The following is a 20234-nucleotide window of genomic DNA, read 5'->3' on the forward strand; positions in this document are numbered from 1 at the left end:
AAATGATCGATACTAAACAATACATTGATAGGCAACCCAAATACTACATTGCACCTACGTTTAGATTCAACTATTTGCACAAGCAAAGATTGAGGTGAAAAGTAGCAAATGATCGTCACTGTTGATGAAATATATCTTGAATTGTATAGCATTACTACTTTTGGGAGCTCAACCTGTAACTTTACTGGTTTATCTACACCAACTAGACCTAATGTGTCCATAATATCCAAAATTGACGAAAGCAGGCCAATGCCATTCACACCTACTTGAAGGCTGAAGCTGCAGAGTACGACCGGGCGTATCGTGAGACAGCAGGCCATCTGCTTAGGGTGCATGTCACAGTGGCACGGACATGCTAAGATGGGCATGCGACGTCATTTAGCCGGACATGTGTTTTTATGATGCAGCATGTCATTTTACTAATTTTTTTTTTATTAATTATTTTAATATTATAAATATTCAGAAATAACAAATATAATTTTAAAATATTTACATCTACATATATATATATATATATATATATATATACTATAATAACCGGAATGTGGTATAATTTGTAGTTTGGTTAACCCCTCATTTTGGTTATCCCTTTTCATCACGACCGTCGGATCTTCTTCATCAAATCAAATAATAAGAGACGTCAAATTTAAATACTAAAAAATACACTCCATATGTTCTTAGGTTCAAATTCGGTCAATAACAAATATTTATATTATTATTATAAAAATATATAAAAGTTCTCAGGTTCGAATCCCGTTAATAACAAATATTTATATTATTATTTATAAAAATACATATAAGTTTTGAGGTTCGAATCTCACCAACAACAAATATTTACATTAATATTTATGAATAAGATCTCATCAATGATATAATAATTATACTTAACTTGGAATTATACACAATAAAAGCATAATAATATAATCATTATTTAGTATTATTTTTTTTATAGAATTTTAATAAAATTATATAAAATAGAAATAAAAATATATAAATATTAATCAAGACTCGTGCATCGCACGGGCCGTAAGCTAGTATACTATAATAGCCGGAATGAGGTATAATTTGTAGTTTGGTTAACCCCTCATTTTGGTTATTCCTTTCCATCACGACCGTTGGATATTCTTCATCAAATAATCAGAGCCCGTTAAATCCAAATACTAAAAAAATAAATTCCACAAGTTCTCAAATTCGAATCCTGTCAACAACAAACATTTATATTATTATTTATAAAGATACATATAAGTTCTCAGGTTCGAATCATGTTAACAACAAACACTTATATTATTTATAAAAAAATATATATATATATATAAGTTTTCAGATTCGAATTTTACTCACTAACAACAAACATCTACATTATTATTTATGAATAAGATCTCATCAATCATATACTATTTGTACTATTTCAACCTAACTTGAAATTATAATTATATAATCATTATTTAGTATTTAATTATTTATATAGAATTTTAATAAAATTATATGAAATAGAATTAAAAATATATAAATATTAACCAAGACTCTTGCATCGCCACGAGGTGTAAGATAGTATATTTTAATATCTAAAAAGTTACTAATTTAAATGAGTATTATGATGATATTTGATTGTTACTGTCAACTAACTTTAATTTTATATTCAAATTCACATTATATTAGTATAATAATTATTTATTAAATTTTATTATATTTAATTGATAAATGACATGCCATTTGGGCATGTCTTTTGACAAAAAACATGCATTCCGGGGGTCTCATGACGGGTACCTACATCTGCTACGAGTTTGCTTCAAATTTGCTTTTGAAGCAGCATTCTTTTTTATGTTTCTGTATTTATTTATTTTTTTGAAAACACGAGCTTATAAAAGATGGCTGAAGATACGTTAGACTCTACCGAGGCAAAATGCAATTCTGAGTTTGGACCAACATTAAATTGTTCAGCCCAGGCTATGCAGCAGAATAATCACCCGAACAATCACTAAATAGATTCTTTCCACTTTGTTCATTTTCCTCCGTAATGGGGATTCAAAGTACCATTACCAACAATAGCATCAACTAAGAAAATTATTATCAACAGCAGAGAATGATTAACACGGTAACATGATCACTCTAGTGTTGTCCGGAAACTTCTGTAAAGTTTATCAATAACAGGCACATGAAAGGATAAGTAAAATTTGTGTTGTTTCTAGCTCTGAATCTATTTTTCGTGTGTTAAAAGAGCAAGCCAGCAGAAAATGTGATAGCAGGACCTCTTTGCACTGCATCAGCTAAAATAGAAGCCAAGGAGTCCCCTCGGCTGGCTCAAAGAAAGCCTTCAATCATGTGGAAGGTATATCATTCGTTTCTCCTTTTAAATTTTGTTTGAACATCACCCATATACGGAGAAACATGGTATGCATATTGGTGAAGGACCGAAAACACAACCATCTCAACGCAAACCAAGACATTCTGGAGGCTAACATCAATATGCTTCACATCCAGCCAGAAATGATGAGATTTGATTATGCCAGTTAAAACAAGGGTTTTAAGCACTACCCCCTGCATATGGTGCAAGAATTGATTCATTTAGAGGTACAGTGAAAAAGAAGAATCAATACTACATAACCCACAAGAAAGAGAAAACATGTAATTAGAACTTAACAAGTACGGAGGGAATTAATGTAATGGCAATTTGGACACATCTACACAACATTTACCAACTGCAGACCCATGAGGGAAGCAGCATCTACAAATTTCAATTATATGCTGAAGTCCAATGATTTCAATTGGATAAAATGTACTTATGGTCACAAAGGTGACCACAAACTACACTGCTGTCATTGTGCTAAATTTTAGTCAGTCAACAAACCTACAGACAACACATTATTCTAATCTAGTTAGAACGACGTGGTAACACTTCAGCAAATTTATTTTAGTACATCCGCACATAATCTCATGCGGCTGTTAAATAGGGCCGATTGGGAAAAATTGGCAGCACCGTATTCTTTTCCGATCATATTTGGCAAAAAAAACCAGTGAGCCTCTAATAATATGTGCATGTTACATATACTCTTTCAATCAAATTTGGAACAAATATATTGCACTCTAGCTTTAATAGAAGAAGACAAAGAACTAGCTACTAAATCCTAAGATTTTCATGCTACAACCAGAAGTTGATTACATTTAAGGGGGTCACTTAAAAGGGTACCTTAAATAAATAGAAGGAATTTATTTAGCAAAAAAAAATAAAAATAGAAGGAATTTGAAAAAAAAAAATCAGGATCCGGATGGTGTAACATTGGAAGAAATTATAATTTAATGTGAAGATTAAAAAAGGAAGAATCTGGAAACAGAATTAAGAGTATTATGATGACCTAAATGATTGAAAATCTCTGGTTGAGTCACGACTGTTTGGCTTTGCCATTCAATGTAATTGTTTCACTAAATTCATAATTCATAGGTGTCAAACAACAGATTGATAGATGTTACATCCTTATTCCCTAGGAATATATAGAAATGTAAGAGTAACTTGTTTCCCTCGGCTCAATAAAATAACAAAATATTGAAGTACTCAAAGAGCTCTATATTATTTATAACCGAGTTTTTGTGTTTTATCTTTGGTACAAACAAAAACCTGCCTTCATAACAGGTGGGGTAGCCTCAATGTGCCTACTCTCAGCACATCAGTCGCACACTTAGAGAGTGACTTCTAAAAGTTCTCTATTTTTTTTTTTTGTAAAATGTGATATCAGGTTACAGGTACCTACAATTATGTATTTAATAAAAAGGAGTCTTTGAGAAAGAAGAGGAGTCCATGCAACAGATTCCAAATCCTTAATTCATAGAATTTATATATTACCTGCCAAAAGCAAAAGAAAATAACTCCTATGATGCAGCCGAACTTTGCCAGTGGCTTATGAGGTTCCAGTTCCTTTGCAAATACATGGTAAAATTTTACCAAGGAGTACAGAGCTAATGACACTGACATGTTAAGAATAATGGTGAATATCCAGCTTGCCCAGCTAGGATACATATCTAGAATTCGTAATGTTATCATCGAAATCGAGCATATTGTGCGAGTAGTGCCAAATTGCCATGTCCAGTATTTGAGTAGCCTTAAAGTGCGCTGGTCCAGGCGAGTTATATGGGGCTACATTTGAAGAATAAGTTGTCAACAAGATGAATTTATGAATTTACAAACAAGATTAACAAGTCCCAAATCATAGACCTAATCCAATGAAATTCTAGTAATACACAAACATGGTTTCTTTCTCCCAGACCTTATGCGATTCGGCATAACATGAGGATTAGTGGCTATCTGAAGTTCAGAAAGCATCACTACAGTTGCACAGCAATGGTAAGTTACTATATTGAATGGTGTCAAGTGAAAGTAAAGTAGAGGATCTGATAATAAACTTTGGACAATTACAAGGAAAATTAAAGCAAGGAAACAGAGAGTCAGTTAGGAAAAGGGAGAGAAACACTTTTGACCAGAATTTTCTTTTACCATCCCCTAACTAGTATAATTTCACCTCTGCACCCTGCGCTGCCACCCCACACATTCATACAGATGCAGTATAACAAAATGTTTCATGTGCGTGCACATCTGAGGCACTAAATCATTCAAACAAAGTTTTGTTATATCTAATATAAACCTTCTTGGCTTTTTCTTCAAACATGCAGAGATCTTTGGACCAGTACACAAGAATAAGTAACTTAAATGGAGACAATTGTTCACCTGAAAAAGTGTCATTGGAAATGAATGCTGAATTTCTCTTCCTTTCATTTCATCAGGTACCATGTCGTTGTTGATGGAAATGTTTAAGTAACTATATATTAAATCCAAAAACTTCACAATCACCTGCAATATGGAAAACAAAAACACAAGGACATGCAATAAGAACTATATTTATGTTTAAAAGAAGAAAAGAGCAAGCACCGGCAATGGTAACGGGTACCTACCAAAGCCTCGTAACATTCCTTAATGGGGTCTAGAAGCATGAATAATGGTTTGCTTCCTTCAAGATCCAACATACTAACAAAAGATTTAATAGCATATATAGGAGCCATGAGGACAATAAAAAGTATCGCTCTTTGTTCCTTTGGATTCTTCCAATAAAAGAGATGTTGTGATAGAAGCTGGACAGTGAAGTGCATCGACAGGAATGCACAACCAGCACATGCCAGGACAGTAATCTCTCCACGATTCATTGTACTTATATCCATAGTGCATTCACAGCTTCTAAACCCCCAGCTTAATCTGAAAATGATGCTATACAACTTCAGGAATATTTCAATCTGTCTCGACTAGAAGGGAAATATTTTCACAAATACTGATTTTCAGGACCTTCACCACACCGGTGTATCCAAAAATAAAAGTTTATACTTTGATAAGTCTTTATATTTTGATCTAGTATGCATATACCATGGCATGAATTGACAGTGCAACACAACATCCTTTTTCGGAATGAATAGACCAGACCATGTACGTTAATTCAACCTCAAAAAATGAGAGAAAAGGAAATAGATATGCATTTAATTTCAGAATAAAAAACAATAGAATTTTTCATAACCAATTTTAGAACGGATACCATAACAACCACAAAACTTAATACGATAGAACCTAACAATATCGACATCCTGATTTGCAGTGGCGTTGTAAAATTAAGTAATGTGATTTCTTAAAACATAATGATGCAGCTTCTTCCGTTTAAGTTGTTACAGATGAAAAGTATAAGAATCTTGCCACACATTTGCGAGTCTGCAACTAATCATCACAGCTAAATATTACTCCTATTCACTACAGTTTCGATGTACAATTTATAAAAAATACCAATTTCATATCAATTAAAATTACGGCAATTCACAGCTCACAATACTTCAAAGTACATAGTCCCAACAATATAAAGTACACAAATTTATTAAACTTGTGAAAAATAGCCTATTTAAGTGGGATAAGCATCCGTACCTCTAATAATTGAGGTGCATTTTAATCAGCAACTAAACGAAGCATAAACCCGATGAAATGAAGGAGAATTAGTAAGAAGTTAAATGAGATTAACATTGTACTTAATGAAACAGAACAAGAAGTGGTATAAATTGAGATCTGTAGAAGCTCACCGATTAAGATTGTAATAAAATTGAGGAGATTTTTTGCCAAGTATAAAACCAAAGACTATGTAGATGTTTTACTTGTACTATGTATGAATTATGTATGTATGTATGGCTCAAGATGAAGAACAAGATGCATGTATGTATGCATGTATGTATGTATAGGCGGCCAGGGAGAAACGACCAGTCAAGTAACAATAGCGCACAACTGTGGAAATTGGAACAAGTCTCCGACGCCTGCAAATGGGTCAAATATCAAACTCAAAGGGGTCATTTGTTAAACTATTAAATTCAATACATTACTTTTTGGCACGCTTTTTAATACTACTTTAAAGTATAGTTCTACAATATTTTTTAAAATTTGTTTTTTCTGAATAAAAGTTTCATGTTTAAATTTTTATTCAAAAAAAATATTAAAAAAAAACATTATGAAACTATATTTTATAGAAGTCTCGAAATACATGCAAACAGTGCACGTATAAGAATCAACGGGACGGAAGAAGTACTTTATAAACGACACAAATTTCTGGATGACGGTTATAACAAAATCTGAACGAATGATGGTTTTTGTTAAAAAAAATTCTAAATTATGTTGGTGATGATAATTTTCTATTTTAACTTGCTATTTATATAATTTTGATTAAAAAATTAGTTTAGCAAGATATCTTTGATAATAATAATAGAAAAGAATGTGTATGTCATTAATAATTTTTATTACAAAACATAATCAATAGAGAATTATAAAATTATTAGGAATGCTTTCATAAATTCAAAGTAATATGATCCCGAAGATCATTCATGTATTGAGTGTCTTGAGATCCCCATTGTATTTCATTTATTTGTCCTGCCAAATCTTCGTCATTTTTTTCTCCATCACTGGTTTGATCGCACCAATCGAACAATTCATCTGCTTATTTCTTTTTTTTTTATTATGAAATTGTGAACAACAATACAAGCAATCACAATATCTCGTTGCGTAGAAAATGAATATGGAGCCATCTGTTTTAAAATTGGAAATTTTGCTTTTAGCACACCATAAGCACGCTCGATAACATTTCTTAACTTTGCGTCAGCATGATTAAATTTTTCCTCCTTAGTTAAGGCACGTTGACGATTAAAATCTGCTAACCAATATCTTGTGTTACGGTACGGGGTTAAATAACCGCCGGTGTTTGTATATGCTGCATCACAAAGATAATATTTATCTGCAATACAAAGTTAGAAAAAATTATTTTTTACTTTACCTTATTAAAATATTTTCGTTTAAAAATAGTAAGAGATATATACTTTGTAATAACTCGAATTTTTGAGACCCTGTAAAATGTTTAATGAATAGTAACCCTGACAGACGGTAAAAACTTTTGAGCCCGCACTATATAGTGCATAAGAAAATGAGTTTCGGAATCGATATTACGACTATGCGCACCAAATGAGTGTATGTAAACGCTATTAGTTTTCGAAAAAAACGAATTTTGAAAAATGACCGTAATTACGACTTATCATGGACTACGGGAATCACAATATAATTACGAGATTAAAATCCTACGGATTTATATTCAATTAGGATAAATAAAAATATAAGGAATAGAAACGAAAAGAATTACATTGCGAACCATTTACGAATAAGTATTGCGGAGAACATTTAAGTAACCGAGCGAACGCGTAAACTATTAATTAAACGTAACGCACTAACTAAACCATGGTAAGGAAGTAACCATGGTTACTTCATCAAATAGTGAGCTAACCATAGGATGACCAAGCTAGCTAGCAAATAGTGTGCTAAGGAGCTAACCTTGTAGTTTAGCTTGTAAGCTAGCAAGCTACAAAGATTTATCCATGGATTTGGAGACAAGGAATAAACCTAAGCTATCCTAGGAAGAATAAAGATCAACTTGCAAAGATATCAAGTCACCTTCCAAGAAGCAACCTAGAAATCATCCAAGAGAAGCAACCAAGTGCTATAAATACCCCCCCCCCTCTCACAAAGCTCCCATTCGGCTATTTTGAAGAAAAAAGGGGAATTACAATTCAAAACTCCAAGCTCTAGTTCTTGTAAAATCACACAATTATTTCCCAAGCCTCCTAGCAACTAAACTAAGGTAATAAAAATATTTCATCTCTTTTTATCAAGGTTTGATGGGTGGAATAAATTCAAGAAACTCACTAGTGAATAGTGTGAATAGTAACCTCTCTTTGGTTTCTTTATTTTAATGGTGGTTTTAGGTTCCAAAAATCATACCAAGCACTTCCAAGCCTCAACCATCCTCAAGAACGCATCTCAAACTTTCAAGAAAGGTAAAAATATTTGGCCTAACTTTATTTAAGGTTCATGTTTAAGATCCATTTAGTGGGTGTTAGTAAACCTAGCTTACTAAGTGTTGTTGATGAAATCTTGATGATTAAGTTAAGTAGATTTAAGGTTGGTTTTTGTTGCCTCAAGAACATGATGTTCTTGAGAGGAGTTTTTGTGTTGATGATGATATGATGATTGTTGGTGGTTGTTGATAGTTAAGGCGTAAACGAAACCCCGATCGTAAACGTAAATTCGTTAAAACCAACAAACCGTAACTTTAAGTTTCTGCAGAAAGTCTCGAAGTTGTAAACTGTAGATTCTTGAGAAATAACCTTTGTTTAAGATAGAAAATATTATAAGGATCGTTTAGGCGCTTGAATCGCTTAATTCCGATTTACGGATCAAAAGTTATGATCGTTTTAGTAAAAGTGTTTTATGTGACAAAAACTGCTGCGAATCACAAACTTTGAAAATATAAAGGATAGACTTAAAAGTATTCATAAATCATGAAATTTTTACAGAGAGTAACATGTGGAGTTTCCTAACTGTCATAAAAATTTCAAGTGAAAAAAATGATTTCTAAATTTTATAAAAATGTCGGAGCCGAGACCGCGCGAGTAGAAACCGTAAGAATCCTTAAGCGGAGCCGACAACGATAATGAGAATGAACTCAAGATACTTAGGAAAATGAAGTGACCATAAAGTGTTTATGACTTAAAAGAAATGTTAAGGGTAGTATGAGTTGAGAGGGTGTATAATGAGTAGCGCATGAGTGCGAGTTACCGTGAATTATGACGGAACCTAACGAAATGAAATGTGTTTATGGTTATAGATTTCCGAGCGGAACCTAGAGTATCCTCCACCTCGAGATACCCATGCAAGTTTACAAACCCAACTCCATTTTTACTGTTGTGTTGTGAAAGGATTATTTTACTATCATCGCATAAATACCATGTTTTCCATGATACGTAGTTGTTGAATTTTCGCATAATATAGCGATGTTGTACGATAAGTATATATCGTGAAATGTTATTTCGCTTTAAGCGTAATGTATTATATAAGACCGAGGGTCGGTCGAGATTTAAGATAAAACCCGGGAATCATTCTGGAGATATTATAGGGCAGATATAAGTCCATAATAGTACATTTTAAAGGGACTCATCGTCCACTTACGAAACATTAAAACACCTCGAACTTTTAAAATGATTTCCCAACGAGCATATTCCCTCAACTATATTTTATTGATTCGGATATTAAATATTATATATGTATTCCTTTATTATAGGAGTAGTATACTTCAAAGTTATTAATTTCAAACCCGATTAATCATTATAGATTATTAATTATGTAAACACAAACTAGTTGAGGAATACTATTTAAGTAAATCTTTTAAAGAATAACTCATTCGAGGTATGATTAATATCGATTATCATTTAAATTATTGATAGACTACTATTTAAGTAATGATTATTTATTAAGGATTGTTATTGGTTGAAAGATCATAGATCCTGATATACCTTCTGATTTAGAAGTATTATTCGAATAATTTCAGATCGTCGGTGAATATTATTCCGACTTATTGTTATATTAAATATAGTATCAAGAAGAAACTTTTCCCCTTATTAATTATTTGTTGACAACGGTCAACTCACATCCCTAGTACTTCCTCCGAAATTCTTGGAAGTACGTATATACATATATGTACACTTATATTTAAAAAGATAAACTATCTCTATCAACAAGCAAAACGCTTGGGGAACTTCGATATGGTTCAAGTTCCCGAGATTGATAGAATTCTGTTGAAGAACAATGGAGGGATAGTCTCTGGTACTACGTGTGCTGGATGGGCTACCAAAGGTACCACAGGCGAAGGTACTTTATGTACTCAGGAACTTGTGAAGTATGTGTATACCCGAAAATGGGACACGTAGCCCGAATGCGGCCAGGGTGATACCCGAGAGATGACGATATTCGTCCTTTTACTAGTAAAGAAGGTTACTTTCCGTAGGACGACTGATCATCGTATGCGGTGGCTCCTGTGAGATGTCCAAAATCTTTCAATTGGAATTGATATGCAATACCGTAACCCAAACCTAGGTGCTGGGATTACTATTAAGGTATTCGCTGGTTATAAAACCCCCTTAAAAGAATTATTTTCATAAGAAGGTGTGGGACACCAAGAATTCTATTCTTAAATAAAACATATATATAATATATGATGTTATTATATAGTTATTTTCATACTGGACATTATTATGCTGAGCATCTTAGCTCACACTTGTTTTCTTAAATTGACACAACACAACAGTGAATCAAGATGCCTGCCATGAGAACCACAGCCAGGAAACGGGTAGGAAATGGCCAGCTGTTCCGTAGATTGTTTGGTGCAGTACCTCAGGTAGTCGGAATAAGCTGGATTAGTTTTCAGTTGTTTATAGTTCGGCTTATTTATAAGTATGGGTTATGTAAAATAAGAAATAAGAAACGTATATTCGGCCAGCGGATTAACCTTACTTAAAGGTCACCCCCGGTAAGACTAATTACATTTGGGTTGTAATAAAATTTCTCTAGTAATGATGGTTTGTTTCCAAGACAATAACCTGTAGTGTGTGTGTGTTAAGGGTGGGGTCGTGAAGCGTGAGTATTTACATATTGTAGTGTGAGTTGTGTGAGTTTAGATAAAGTGGCTTCCGAGACTCCTGACCCCGGGTTTTGGGGCGCCACAGAAATGGTATCAGAGCCTTAGGTTATCAAATCTTGGAAATGATAGGATATAAAATATGTATACCTAAGAATAATAAAACAATCAATTAGAGCTCAAGTCGAGTTCATCGTCGGGCTACACGGGTAGTCTTGACCGTTTTACCCTCAAGGGAATTCCAACTCTAAGTTAGTAACACCTTGCCTATTGTGTCAGGTACCAGTGGAGCCTAGGAGGGAGGTTGACCTTGTTGATGATTTGATGATTCCTGAGCATAACCCTATTCCCGAGCCAGAGAGCCCACCCATTGATGATTCAGACGATGACCCTACTGAGGATGTCCTAGAGGAGGAGAGTGAGCTTCCTGTCCCCGCAGCTAATGGCGTAGTATGGAGAGATGTAGAGATGTACCCACACCAGGCTATTCTACACCACCCCCAGGGATCCAGAGCCCTATGTCCTATACTGATGACGATGATGAGGAGGCGATACGCGCACAGTTCCATGAGGTCCTTGACATATCCTCTAGCGACCCAGACTCACCTCTACCACCATCGGCGACCATGCATGTAGCCGTACATGACTGCGTAGTGAGTCAGCTTAACGCTGAGATTACAGCGGCATCTTCCCGCATTGCTGATTTACGCCAGACACTGACAGCTGAGAGAGCTACCTGACTAGGATATCCCGGAGATTTCAGAGCTGCTTCCCCAGCCATAGCCCGTAGAGAGATCGATGGGATCGAGCTCCGTACCAGGGTTCAGATGAGGATGACATCAGTGGGAGGATACATCCCAGTAGTCGATGCAGAGATGATGATTGCAGGAGCGATGAAGAGGGTGCGTGACCTCACTCGTAGTGATAGTGACTGAGAGATTAGTGACTAGATGTAGACCTTGAAGAAGGCTGAGTGACTTGTCACCAATTTTGATAGGATTGCTAGTAGTAGATAGCATTCCTAGCCTTTCAGGGTACACGGCTTATGTATTTTCATTTCAGTATTTAGAACTAGCAGTGATAGATTGTAACCTGGCATGTATGAACTCGGCTAGTTGTTTCATCCCCAGGATATAACTGGGAGATCTTATGAATATATATCTAAGCAGTTATTAAAGAATTGATGTCTATATTAATGCACTTTATAAAACCTGTTAAGTAATAAATGACATGCTTATATATGAATAAAATAACCTAACTATTATAATCATGTGACCAATTTTCCTTATCAGAATAATGCCACCCTGTAGAAGAGGAACCAGGGCACAGCCCGTAGAGTCTGTTAACCAACAACGAGGTGACCCAGTAGTAAATGAGGAAAGTGAAGAAGACTTAGACTATAATGAATATGATGAGGAAGAATATGTAGAAGAAGAGGCTGAGGATACCCATCAGGGAGGGAACCCCGTAAATGAATTTATGGAACTGCTGAGAGCAAATCTAAACCAACAGCCTATTCCACCACAGCCCCCTGCTGCCCAATAGACTGCAGCTACTGTCTTTAGAGCCTTCAAATCCCTCAAACCCCCAGAGTTTCTAGGATCTGCTGACCTCATTGAAGCACGGGCCTGGCTCAAAGAGATAGAAAAGTCCTTCGAGATACTAGGAATTGAGGAACGACATAAGACCATTTTCGCTTCTTACATGCTGAAAGAAGAAGCTAACTATTGGTGGGAGTCCAAACGAAACCTAGAAACTGATGCTGTGATCCCATGGGATAGATTTACCCGACTGTTCTTAGACAAGTACTTCCCTAGGTTTATGGAAACCTAGATGGAGATTAGGTTTCTGGAGTTGAAACAGGATAAGATGACCGTGGCAGAATATGAGGCCAAATTTACTGAGTTGTCTAGATTTGTGCCTGAGTTTGTGAATACCGAAGAAAAGAAGGCGCGAAGGTTCCAGCTTGGTCTAAAACAATGGATACAGAACCGAGTAGCAGTGTTAGAGCTGACAGACTATGCCACCTTAGTACAGAAAGCCTCGATTATTGAAGCTGGTAGTGAGCAGACTGTGAAAGAAAAGGAGAATAGGAAGAGGAAGATAGGAAGCCAGGGAATAGGAACCGGAAATAGGAGCCTTCCAAGCAGGTTCGTCAGGGGAGCGGTGTCCCAACCTGCAAGAGGCCCCGGATTCATAAAGGCCCCAAGTGAGAGCGTTGGCCAGGGCGGCGGACAATCTAGGGCAACATTTTATAGCCAACCACGTGCCCCAATACCAGAATGTCAAACCTGTAAGAAGAGGCACCTTGGAGTGTGAACTAGACAAGAGCCCCTCTGAGATGTTACCTGTGTGACCAAATCGGGTACCTTGCCAACAGTTGCACCCGACCCAAAGTAACGTGTTTTCAATATGGGAATGTAGGACACATGAAGCGGGATTGCCCAACGTTGAAGCCCCCAGCCTCAGGAATGAGTAGAGCTGCATCTAACCGACCTCCAGCCGCTAGGACCTTCAACATGACTGTTCAGGATGCTGTCCGAAACACTGACGTGATAGCAGGTACTCTTTTGTTAAATTCCGAGCATGCAAATGTCCTATTTGATTCTGAAGCAACCAAGTCTTTTATATCTCAAGATTTTGCTAGCAAGTTAAAACTTAATGTCATACCCTTACGTGCGGTATTACGAGTGGAGATAGCAAACAAAGAAATAATCCTTGTAAATCAAATATACCCTAAGTGCAAGCTGAAATTAGAAGAGAAGATCTTCGAGGTCGACTTAATACCATCCGCGTTAGGAGAAATTGATGTGATCTTAGGAATGGATTGGTTATCCAGTAACGGAGCGCAAATAGATTGTGAATAGAAGAAAGTTAAGATAAGAGTGCAGAATGATAAAGAGGTAGTGTTTAAAGGTCAACGACAGAACCAAAAAATTTTGACCATGCTTCACGCAAAAAGATTGTCGAGGAAAGGTAACGAGGCCTATTTGGCTTATATGATAGATACCCAGAAGGAGGTCCCCAATATACAGGACATACCCATAGTAAACGAATTCGAGGATGTATTTCCAGAAAACTTACCAGGATTGCCACCTGACAGAGAAATAGAGTTCGCTATAGAGTTAGCACCAGGGACGGTACCAGTATCCAAGGCTCCATATAGGTTAGCCCCAGTTGAGATGAAAGAACTAGCTTCTCAACTGCAAGAATTATTAGATAATGGAATGATAAGGCCCAGTGTGTCACCATGGGGAGCACCAGTATTATTCGTAAAGAAAAAGGACGGCAGCATGAGATTATGTATAAACTATCGAGAGCTGAATAAGCTGACTATAAAAAAATAGGTACCCTCTTCCCAGAATTGACGACCTATTCGACCAACTCAAAGGAGCTGTACATTTTTCCAAAATAGATTTAAGGACAGGATACCACCAGTTGAAAATCAAACCAGAAGATATACCAAATACTGCTTTTCGCACTAGGTATGGACACTATGAGTTCTTAGTCATGTCGTTTGGATTAACTAATGCACCCGCAGCCTTTATGGATTTGATGAATAGAGTGTTCAAAAAGTACCTGGACATATGTGTGATAGTTTTTATAGATGATATTCTGATCTACTCAAGGACAGAGCAAGAACATGCAGAACATTTGAGGATAGTCTTAGAAATCTTGAGGAATGAGAAATTGTATGCCAAATTTTCGAAGTGCGAATTTTGGTTGACAGAATTTCAGTTTTTAGGACATGTGGTGAGTAGCAAAGGAGTTTTAGTTGACCCTGCCAAGATAGAGGCGGTATCCAATTGGGAAAGACCAGCAACCCCAATAGAGGTTAGGAGTTTCGTAGGTTTAGCAGGATATTACCGGAGATTCGTGCAAGACTTCGCTAAGATAGCCGGTCCACTGACTAGACTTACCCGGAAGGCAGAAAAGTTCGTATGGACGGAAAAGTGTGAGGAGAGTTTTCAAGAACTGAAAAAGAGGCTGGTGTCAGCACCAGTGCTCGCTCTTCCCGATGGAAAGGGAGAGTTTGTGATATACAGCGAAGCATCACTTAAAGGATTAGGATGTGTACTAATGTAGCACGTCAAGGTTATAGCGTATGCCTCTCGACAATTGAAGGAATATGAGAGCCGATACCCTACACATGACCTAGAATTAGCAGCCATAGTATTTGCCCTAAAAATCTGAAGACACTACCTATACGGTGAGAAATGCGAGATCTATACTGACCATAAAAGCCTCAAATATATTTTTACTCAGAAGGAACTGAACATGAGACAGAGGAGATGGTTAGAGTTGATAAAGGACTACGACTGTGAAATTTTGTATCACCCGGGTAAAGCCAATGTGGTGGCTGACGCCCTTAGTAGGAAGGAAAGACTCAAGATGATAATGACATCAGAGGAATTAGTTAAGGAATTTGAGAAGATGGAAATCGATGTAAGAATGACCGGTGAGGGAACAGAAGGATTATTTGAGATTAAGCTAGTACCAGAACTGACTGCAAAGATACGAGTATGTCAGGAAAAGAAGATGAGTGAGGAAAAAGGGACATTGACCGGTGAAGAAGTGAGATGCGAGAAGGATGAGGAAGGGATCATGAGGTATGCGTCCCGGATTTGGATTCCGAATGTGCAAGAATTAAAGGACGAGCTGTTGCATGAAGGGCACAGCTCTAGATATTCAATCCATCCAGGAAGTACGAAAATGTACTGTGATCTTAAGGAATATTATTGGTGGCCTAACATGAAGAGAGAAGTAGCGGAGTGGGTTAGCAAGTGCTTGACATGCCAAAGAGTGAAGGCGGAACACCAGCGACCTAGTGGACTGTTACGACCCCTAGAAATTCCGGAATGGAAATGGGAACACATAGCCATGGATTTTGTGACAGGCTTACCTAGGACAAAGACTAATCACGATGCTATATGGGTTATCATTGATAGACTGACCAAGTCCGCACAATTCCTACCAATCAACGAAAGGTACACCGTAGACAAGTTGGTAGATATTTACTTGAAGGAAATTGTAATAAGACACGACGTTCCTGTAGCCATAGTGTTCGATAGAGACCCGAGGTTTAATTCCCGATTTTGGAGAAGCTTCCAGGAATGTGTATGCACCAGACTAAACATGAGTACCGCTTACCACCCCCAGACGGATGGACAAAGCGAAAGGACTATACAGACCCTAGAAGATATGCTGCGAGTATGTGCCATCGACTTCAAAGGAAATTGGGATGATCACTTACCCCTGATAGAATTTTCTTACAACAATAGCTATCACGCTAGCATAGGAATGCCCCCGTATGAAGCTCTTTACGGGAGAAGATGTCGCTCTCCCCTGTGTTGGAATAAAGTTGGAGAACACAAGCTATTAGGACCAGAGTTAGTCCAACAGACCAGAGAAATGGTAAAACTCATCAGGAAGAGACTGGTAGCAGCCCAGGACAGATAAAAGAAGTACGCCGATCAGACCAGGAAGGATAGGGAATATGAAGTAGGAGATTCTGTGTTATTGAAGGTATCTCCGTGGAAAGGAGTGATGAGATTTGGAAAGAAAGGGAAGTTGAGTCCCAGATTCATAGGACCCTTTGAAATTTTGAGGAGGATAGGACCTCTAGCTTACGAGCTCGCCTTGCCTCCTAATTTGCAACAAGTACACAACGTGTTTCACGTATCCATGTTGAGAAAGTACCATGCCGATGCCCGTCATGTAATAGAGTACGAGCAGGTAGATTTACAACCAGACCTGACCTACATCGAGCAGCCAATAAGAATAATGGACCAGAAAGAACAAGTGCTGAGGGACAAATCGGTGAAGCTAGTTAGGATCTTGTGGAGAAATCAAAATGTTGATGAATCAACTTGGAAACTTGAAGACACCATGAGGAATAGATATCCCCACTTATTTTCTAGTTGATTCCGGGACGGAATCCTTGTTAGAGGGGAAGACTGTAATAACTCGAATTTTTGAGACCCTATAAAACGTTTAATGAATAGTAACCCTAACAGACGGGAAAACTTTTGAGCCCACACTATATAGTGCATAAGAAAATGAGTTTCGGAATCGATATTACGACTATGCGCACCAAATTAGTGTATGTAAACGCTATTAGTTTTCGAAGAAAACGAACTTTGAAAAATGACCGTAATTACGACTTATCAAGGACTACGGGAATCACAATATAATTACGAGATTAAAATCATACGGATTTATATTCAATTAGGATAAATAAAAATATAAGGAATAGAAACGAAAAGAATTACATTGCGAACCATTTACGAATAAGTATTGCGGAGAACGTTTAAGTAACCGAGCGAACGCGTAAACGATTAATTAAACGTAACGCACTAACTAAACCATGGTAAGGAAGTAACCATGGTTACTTCATTAAATAGTGAGCTAACCCTAGGATGACCAAGCTAGCTAGAAAATAGTGTGCTAAGGAGCTAACCTTGTAGTTTAGCTTGTAAGCTAGCAAGCTACAAAGATTTGTCCATGGATTTGGAGACAAGGAATAAACCTAAGCTATCCTAGGAAGAATAAAGATCAACTTGCAAAGATATCAAGTCACCTTCCAAGAAGCAACCTAGAAATCATCCAAGAGAAGCAACCAAGTGCTATAAATACCCCCCCCTCACAAAGCTCCCATTCGGCTATTTTGAAGAAAAAAGGGGAATTGCAATTCAAAACTCCAAGCTCTAGTTCTTGTAAAATCACACAATTATTTCCCAAGACTCCTAGCAACTAAACTAAGGTAAGAAAAATATTTCATCTCTTTTTATCAAGGTTTGATGGGTGGAATAAATTCAATAAACTCACTAGTGAATAGTGTGAATAGTAATCTCTCTTTGGTTTCTTGATTTTAATGGTGGTTTTAGGTTCCAAAAATCATACCAAGCACTTCCAAGCCTCCACCATCCTCAAGAACACATCTCAAGATTTCAAAAAAGGTAAAAATCTTTGGCCTAATTTTATTTAAGGTTCATGTTTAAGATCCATTTAGTGGGTGTTAGTAAACCTAGTTTACTAAGTGTTGTTGATTAAATCTTGATGATTAAGTTAAGTAGATTTAAGGTTGGTTGTTGTTGCCTCAATAAAATGATGTTCTTGAGAGGATTTTGTGTGTTGATGATGATATGATGATTGTTGGTGGTTGTGTTGATAGTTAAGGCGTAAACGAAACCCCGATCGTAAACGTAAATTCGTTAAAACCAACAAACCGTCACTTTAAGTTTCTGCAAAAGTCTCGAAGTTGTAAACTGTAGATTCTTGAGAAATAACCTTTGTTTAAGATAGAAAATGTTATAAGGATCGTTTAGGCGCTTTAATCGCTTAATTCCGATTTACAGATCAAAAGTTATGATCGTTTTAGTAAAAGTGTTTTATGTGACAAAAACTGCTACGAATCATGAACTTTGAAAATATAAAGGATAGACTTAAATGTATTCATAAATCATGAAATTTTTACAGAGAGTAAAATTAGGAGTTTCCTAACTGTCATAAAAATTTCAAGTAAAAATAATGATTTCTTAATTTTATAAAAATGTCGGAGCCCAGACCGCGCGAGTAGAAACCGTAAGAATCCTTAAGCGGAGCCGACAACGATAATGAGAATGAACTCAAGATACTTAGGAAAATGAAGTGACCATAAAGTGTTTATGACCTAAAAGAAATGTTAAGGGTAGTATGAGTTGAGAGGGTGTATAATGAGTAGCGCATGAGTGCGAGTTACCGTGAATTAGGACGGAACCTAACGAAATGAAATGTGTTTATGGTTATAGATTTCCGAGCGGAACCTAGAGCATCCTTCACCTCGAGATACCCAGGAAAGTTTACAAACCCAACTCCATTTTTACTGTTATGTTGTGAAAGGATTGTTTTACTATCATCGCATAAATACCATGTTTGCCATGATACGTAGTTGTTGAATTTTCGCATAATATAGCGATGTTGTACGATAAGTATATATCGTGAAATGTTATTTCGCTTTAAGCGTAATGTATTATATAAGACCGAGGGTAGGTCGGGATTTAAGATAAAACCCGGGAATCATTCCGGAGATATTATAGGGCGGATATAAGTCCATAATAGTACATTTTAAAGGGACTCATCGTCCACTTACGAAACATTAAAACACCTCGAACTTTTAAAACGATTTCCCAACGAGCATATTCCCTCAACTATATTTTATTAATTAGGATATTAAATATTATATACGTATTCCTTTATTATAGGAGTAGTATACTTCAACGTTATTGATTTCAAACCCGATTAATCATTATAGATTATTAATTATGTAAACACAAACTAGTTGAGGAATACTATTTAAATAAATCTTTTAAAGAATAACTCATTCGAGGTATGATTAATATCGATTATCATTTAAATTATTGATAGACTACTATTTAAGTAATGATTATTTATTAAGGATTGTTATTGGTTGAAAGATCATAGATCCTGATATACCTTCTGATTTAGAAGTATTATTCGAATAATTTCAGATCGTCGGTGAATATTATTCTGACTTATTGTTATATTAAATATAGTTTCAAGAAGAAACTTTTCCCCTTATTAATTATCTGTTGACAACGGTCAACTCACATCCCTAGTACTTCCTCCGAAATTCTCGGAAGTACGTCTATACATATATGTACACTTATATTTAAAAAGATAAACTATCTCTATCAACAAGCAAAACACTTGGGGAACTTCGATGTGGTTCAAGTTCCCGAGATTGATAGAATTCTGTTAAAGGACAATGGAGGTGTGGACTCTGGTACTACGTGTGCTGGATGGGCTACCAAAGGTACCGTAGGCGAAGGTATTTTGTGTACTCAGGAACTTGTGAAGTATGTGTATACCCGAAAATGGGACACGTAGCCCGAATGCGGCCAGGGTGATACCCGAGAGATGACGGTATTCGTCCTTTTACTAGTAAAGAAGGTTACTTTTCCTAGGACGACTGATCATCGTATACGGTGGCTCCTGTGAGATGTCCAAAATCTTCCAATTGGAATTGATATGCAATACCGTAACCCAAGCCTAGGTGCTGGGATTACTATTAAAGTATTCGCTGGTTATAAAACCCCCTTAAAAGAATTATTTTCATAAGAAGATGTGGGACACCAAGAAATCTACTCTTAAATAAAATATATATATAATATATGATGTTATTATACAGACATTTTCATACTGTACATTATT

The 20234-nt window shown here is 36.4% G+C and overlaps 1 protein-coding gene across 4 annotated transcripts; it reads right to left on the reverse strand.

Moving 5' to 3' along the window:
* Positions 1-1950: 1950 nt before the first annotated feature.
* Positions 1951-6326, reverse strand: LOC141677959 (uncharacterized). Of its 4 annotated transcripts, none has more exons than XM_074484115.1 (6): positions 6100-6326; positions 5948-5979; positions 4942-5239; positions 4718-4840; positions 3839-4129; positions 1951-2538 (listed from the first exon to the last, which is right to left on the reverse strand). In XM_074484115.1, exons 3-6 carry the CDS (start codon positions 5203-5205, stop codon positions 2335-2337), a joined length of 882 nt encoding a protein of 293 aa, XP_074340216.1. In that variant the 5' UTR covers positions 5206-5239; positions 5948-5979; positions 6100-6326; the 3' UTR covers positions 1951-2334. The 4 variants fall into 4 exon arrangements, with proteins under 4 accessions (XP_074340216.1, XP_074340218.1, XP_074340217.1 ...); XM_074484117.1 differs by having other exon boundaries at positions 4942-5251; XM_074484116.1 differs by lacking the exon at positions 5948-5979.
* Positions 6327-20234: the final 13908 nt, after the last annotated feature.

The sequence above is a fragment of the Apium graveolens genome, chromosome 8 (genome assembly GCF_009905375.1).
Source record: "Apium graveolens cultivar Ventura chromosome 8, ASM990537v1, whole genome shotgun sequence".
Taxonomy (NCBI): Eukaryota; Viridiplantae; Streptophyta; class Magnoliopsida; order Apiales; family Apiaceae; genus Apium; species Apium graveolens.

Excerpts from the sequence above, each read along its gene's own strand:
- LOC141677959 (XM_074484116.1), bottom strand. The coding sequence starts at position 5,205 with ATGGATATAAGTACAATGAATCGTGGAGAGATTACTGTCCTGGCATGT. Across the intron at positions 4,841-4,941 it reads AGGAATGTTACGAGGCTTTG|GTGATTGTGAAGTTTTTGGA; the intron begins GTAGGTACCCGT and ends TCCATATTGCAG. Across the intron at positions 2,539-3,838 it reads TTTTCTTTTGCTTTTGGCAG|GGGGTAGTGCTTAAAACCCT; the intron begins GTAATATATAAA and ends CACCATATGCAG.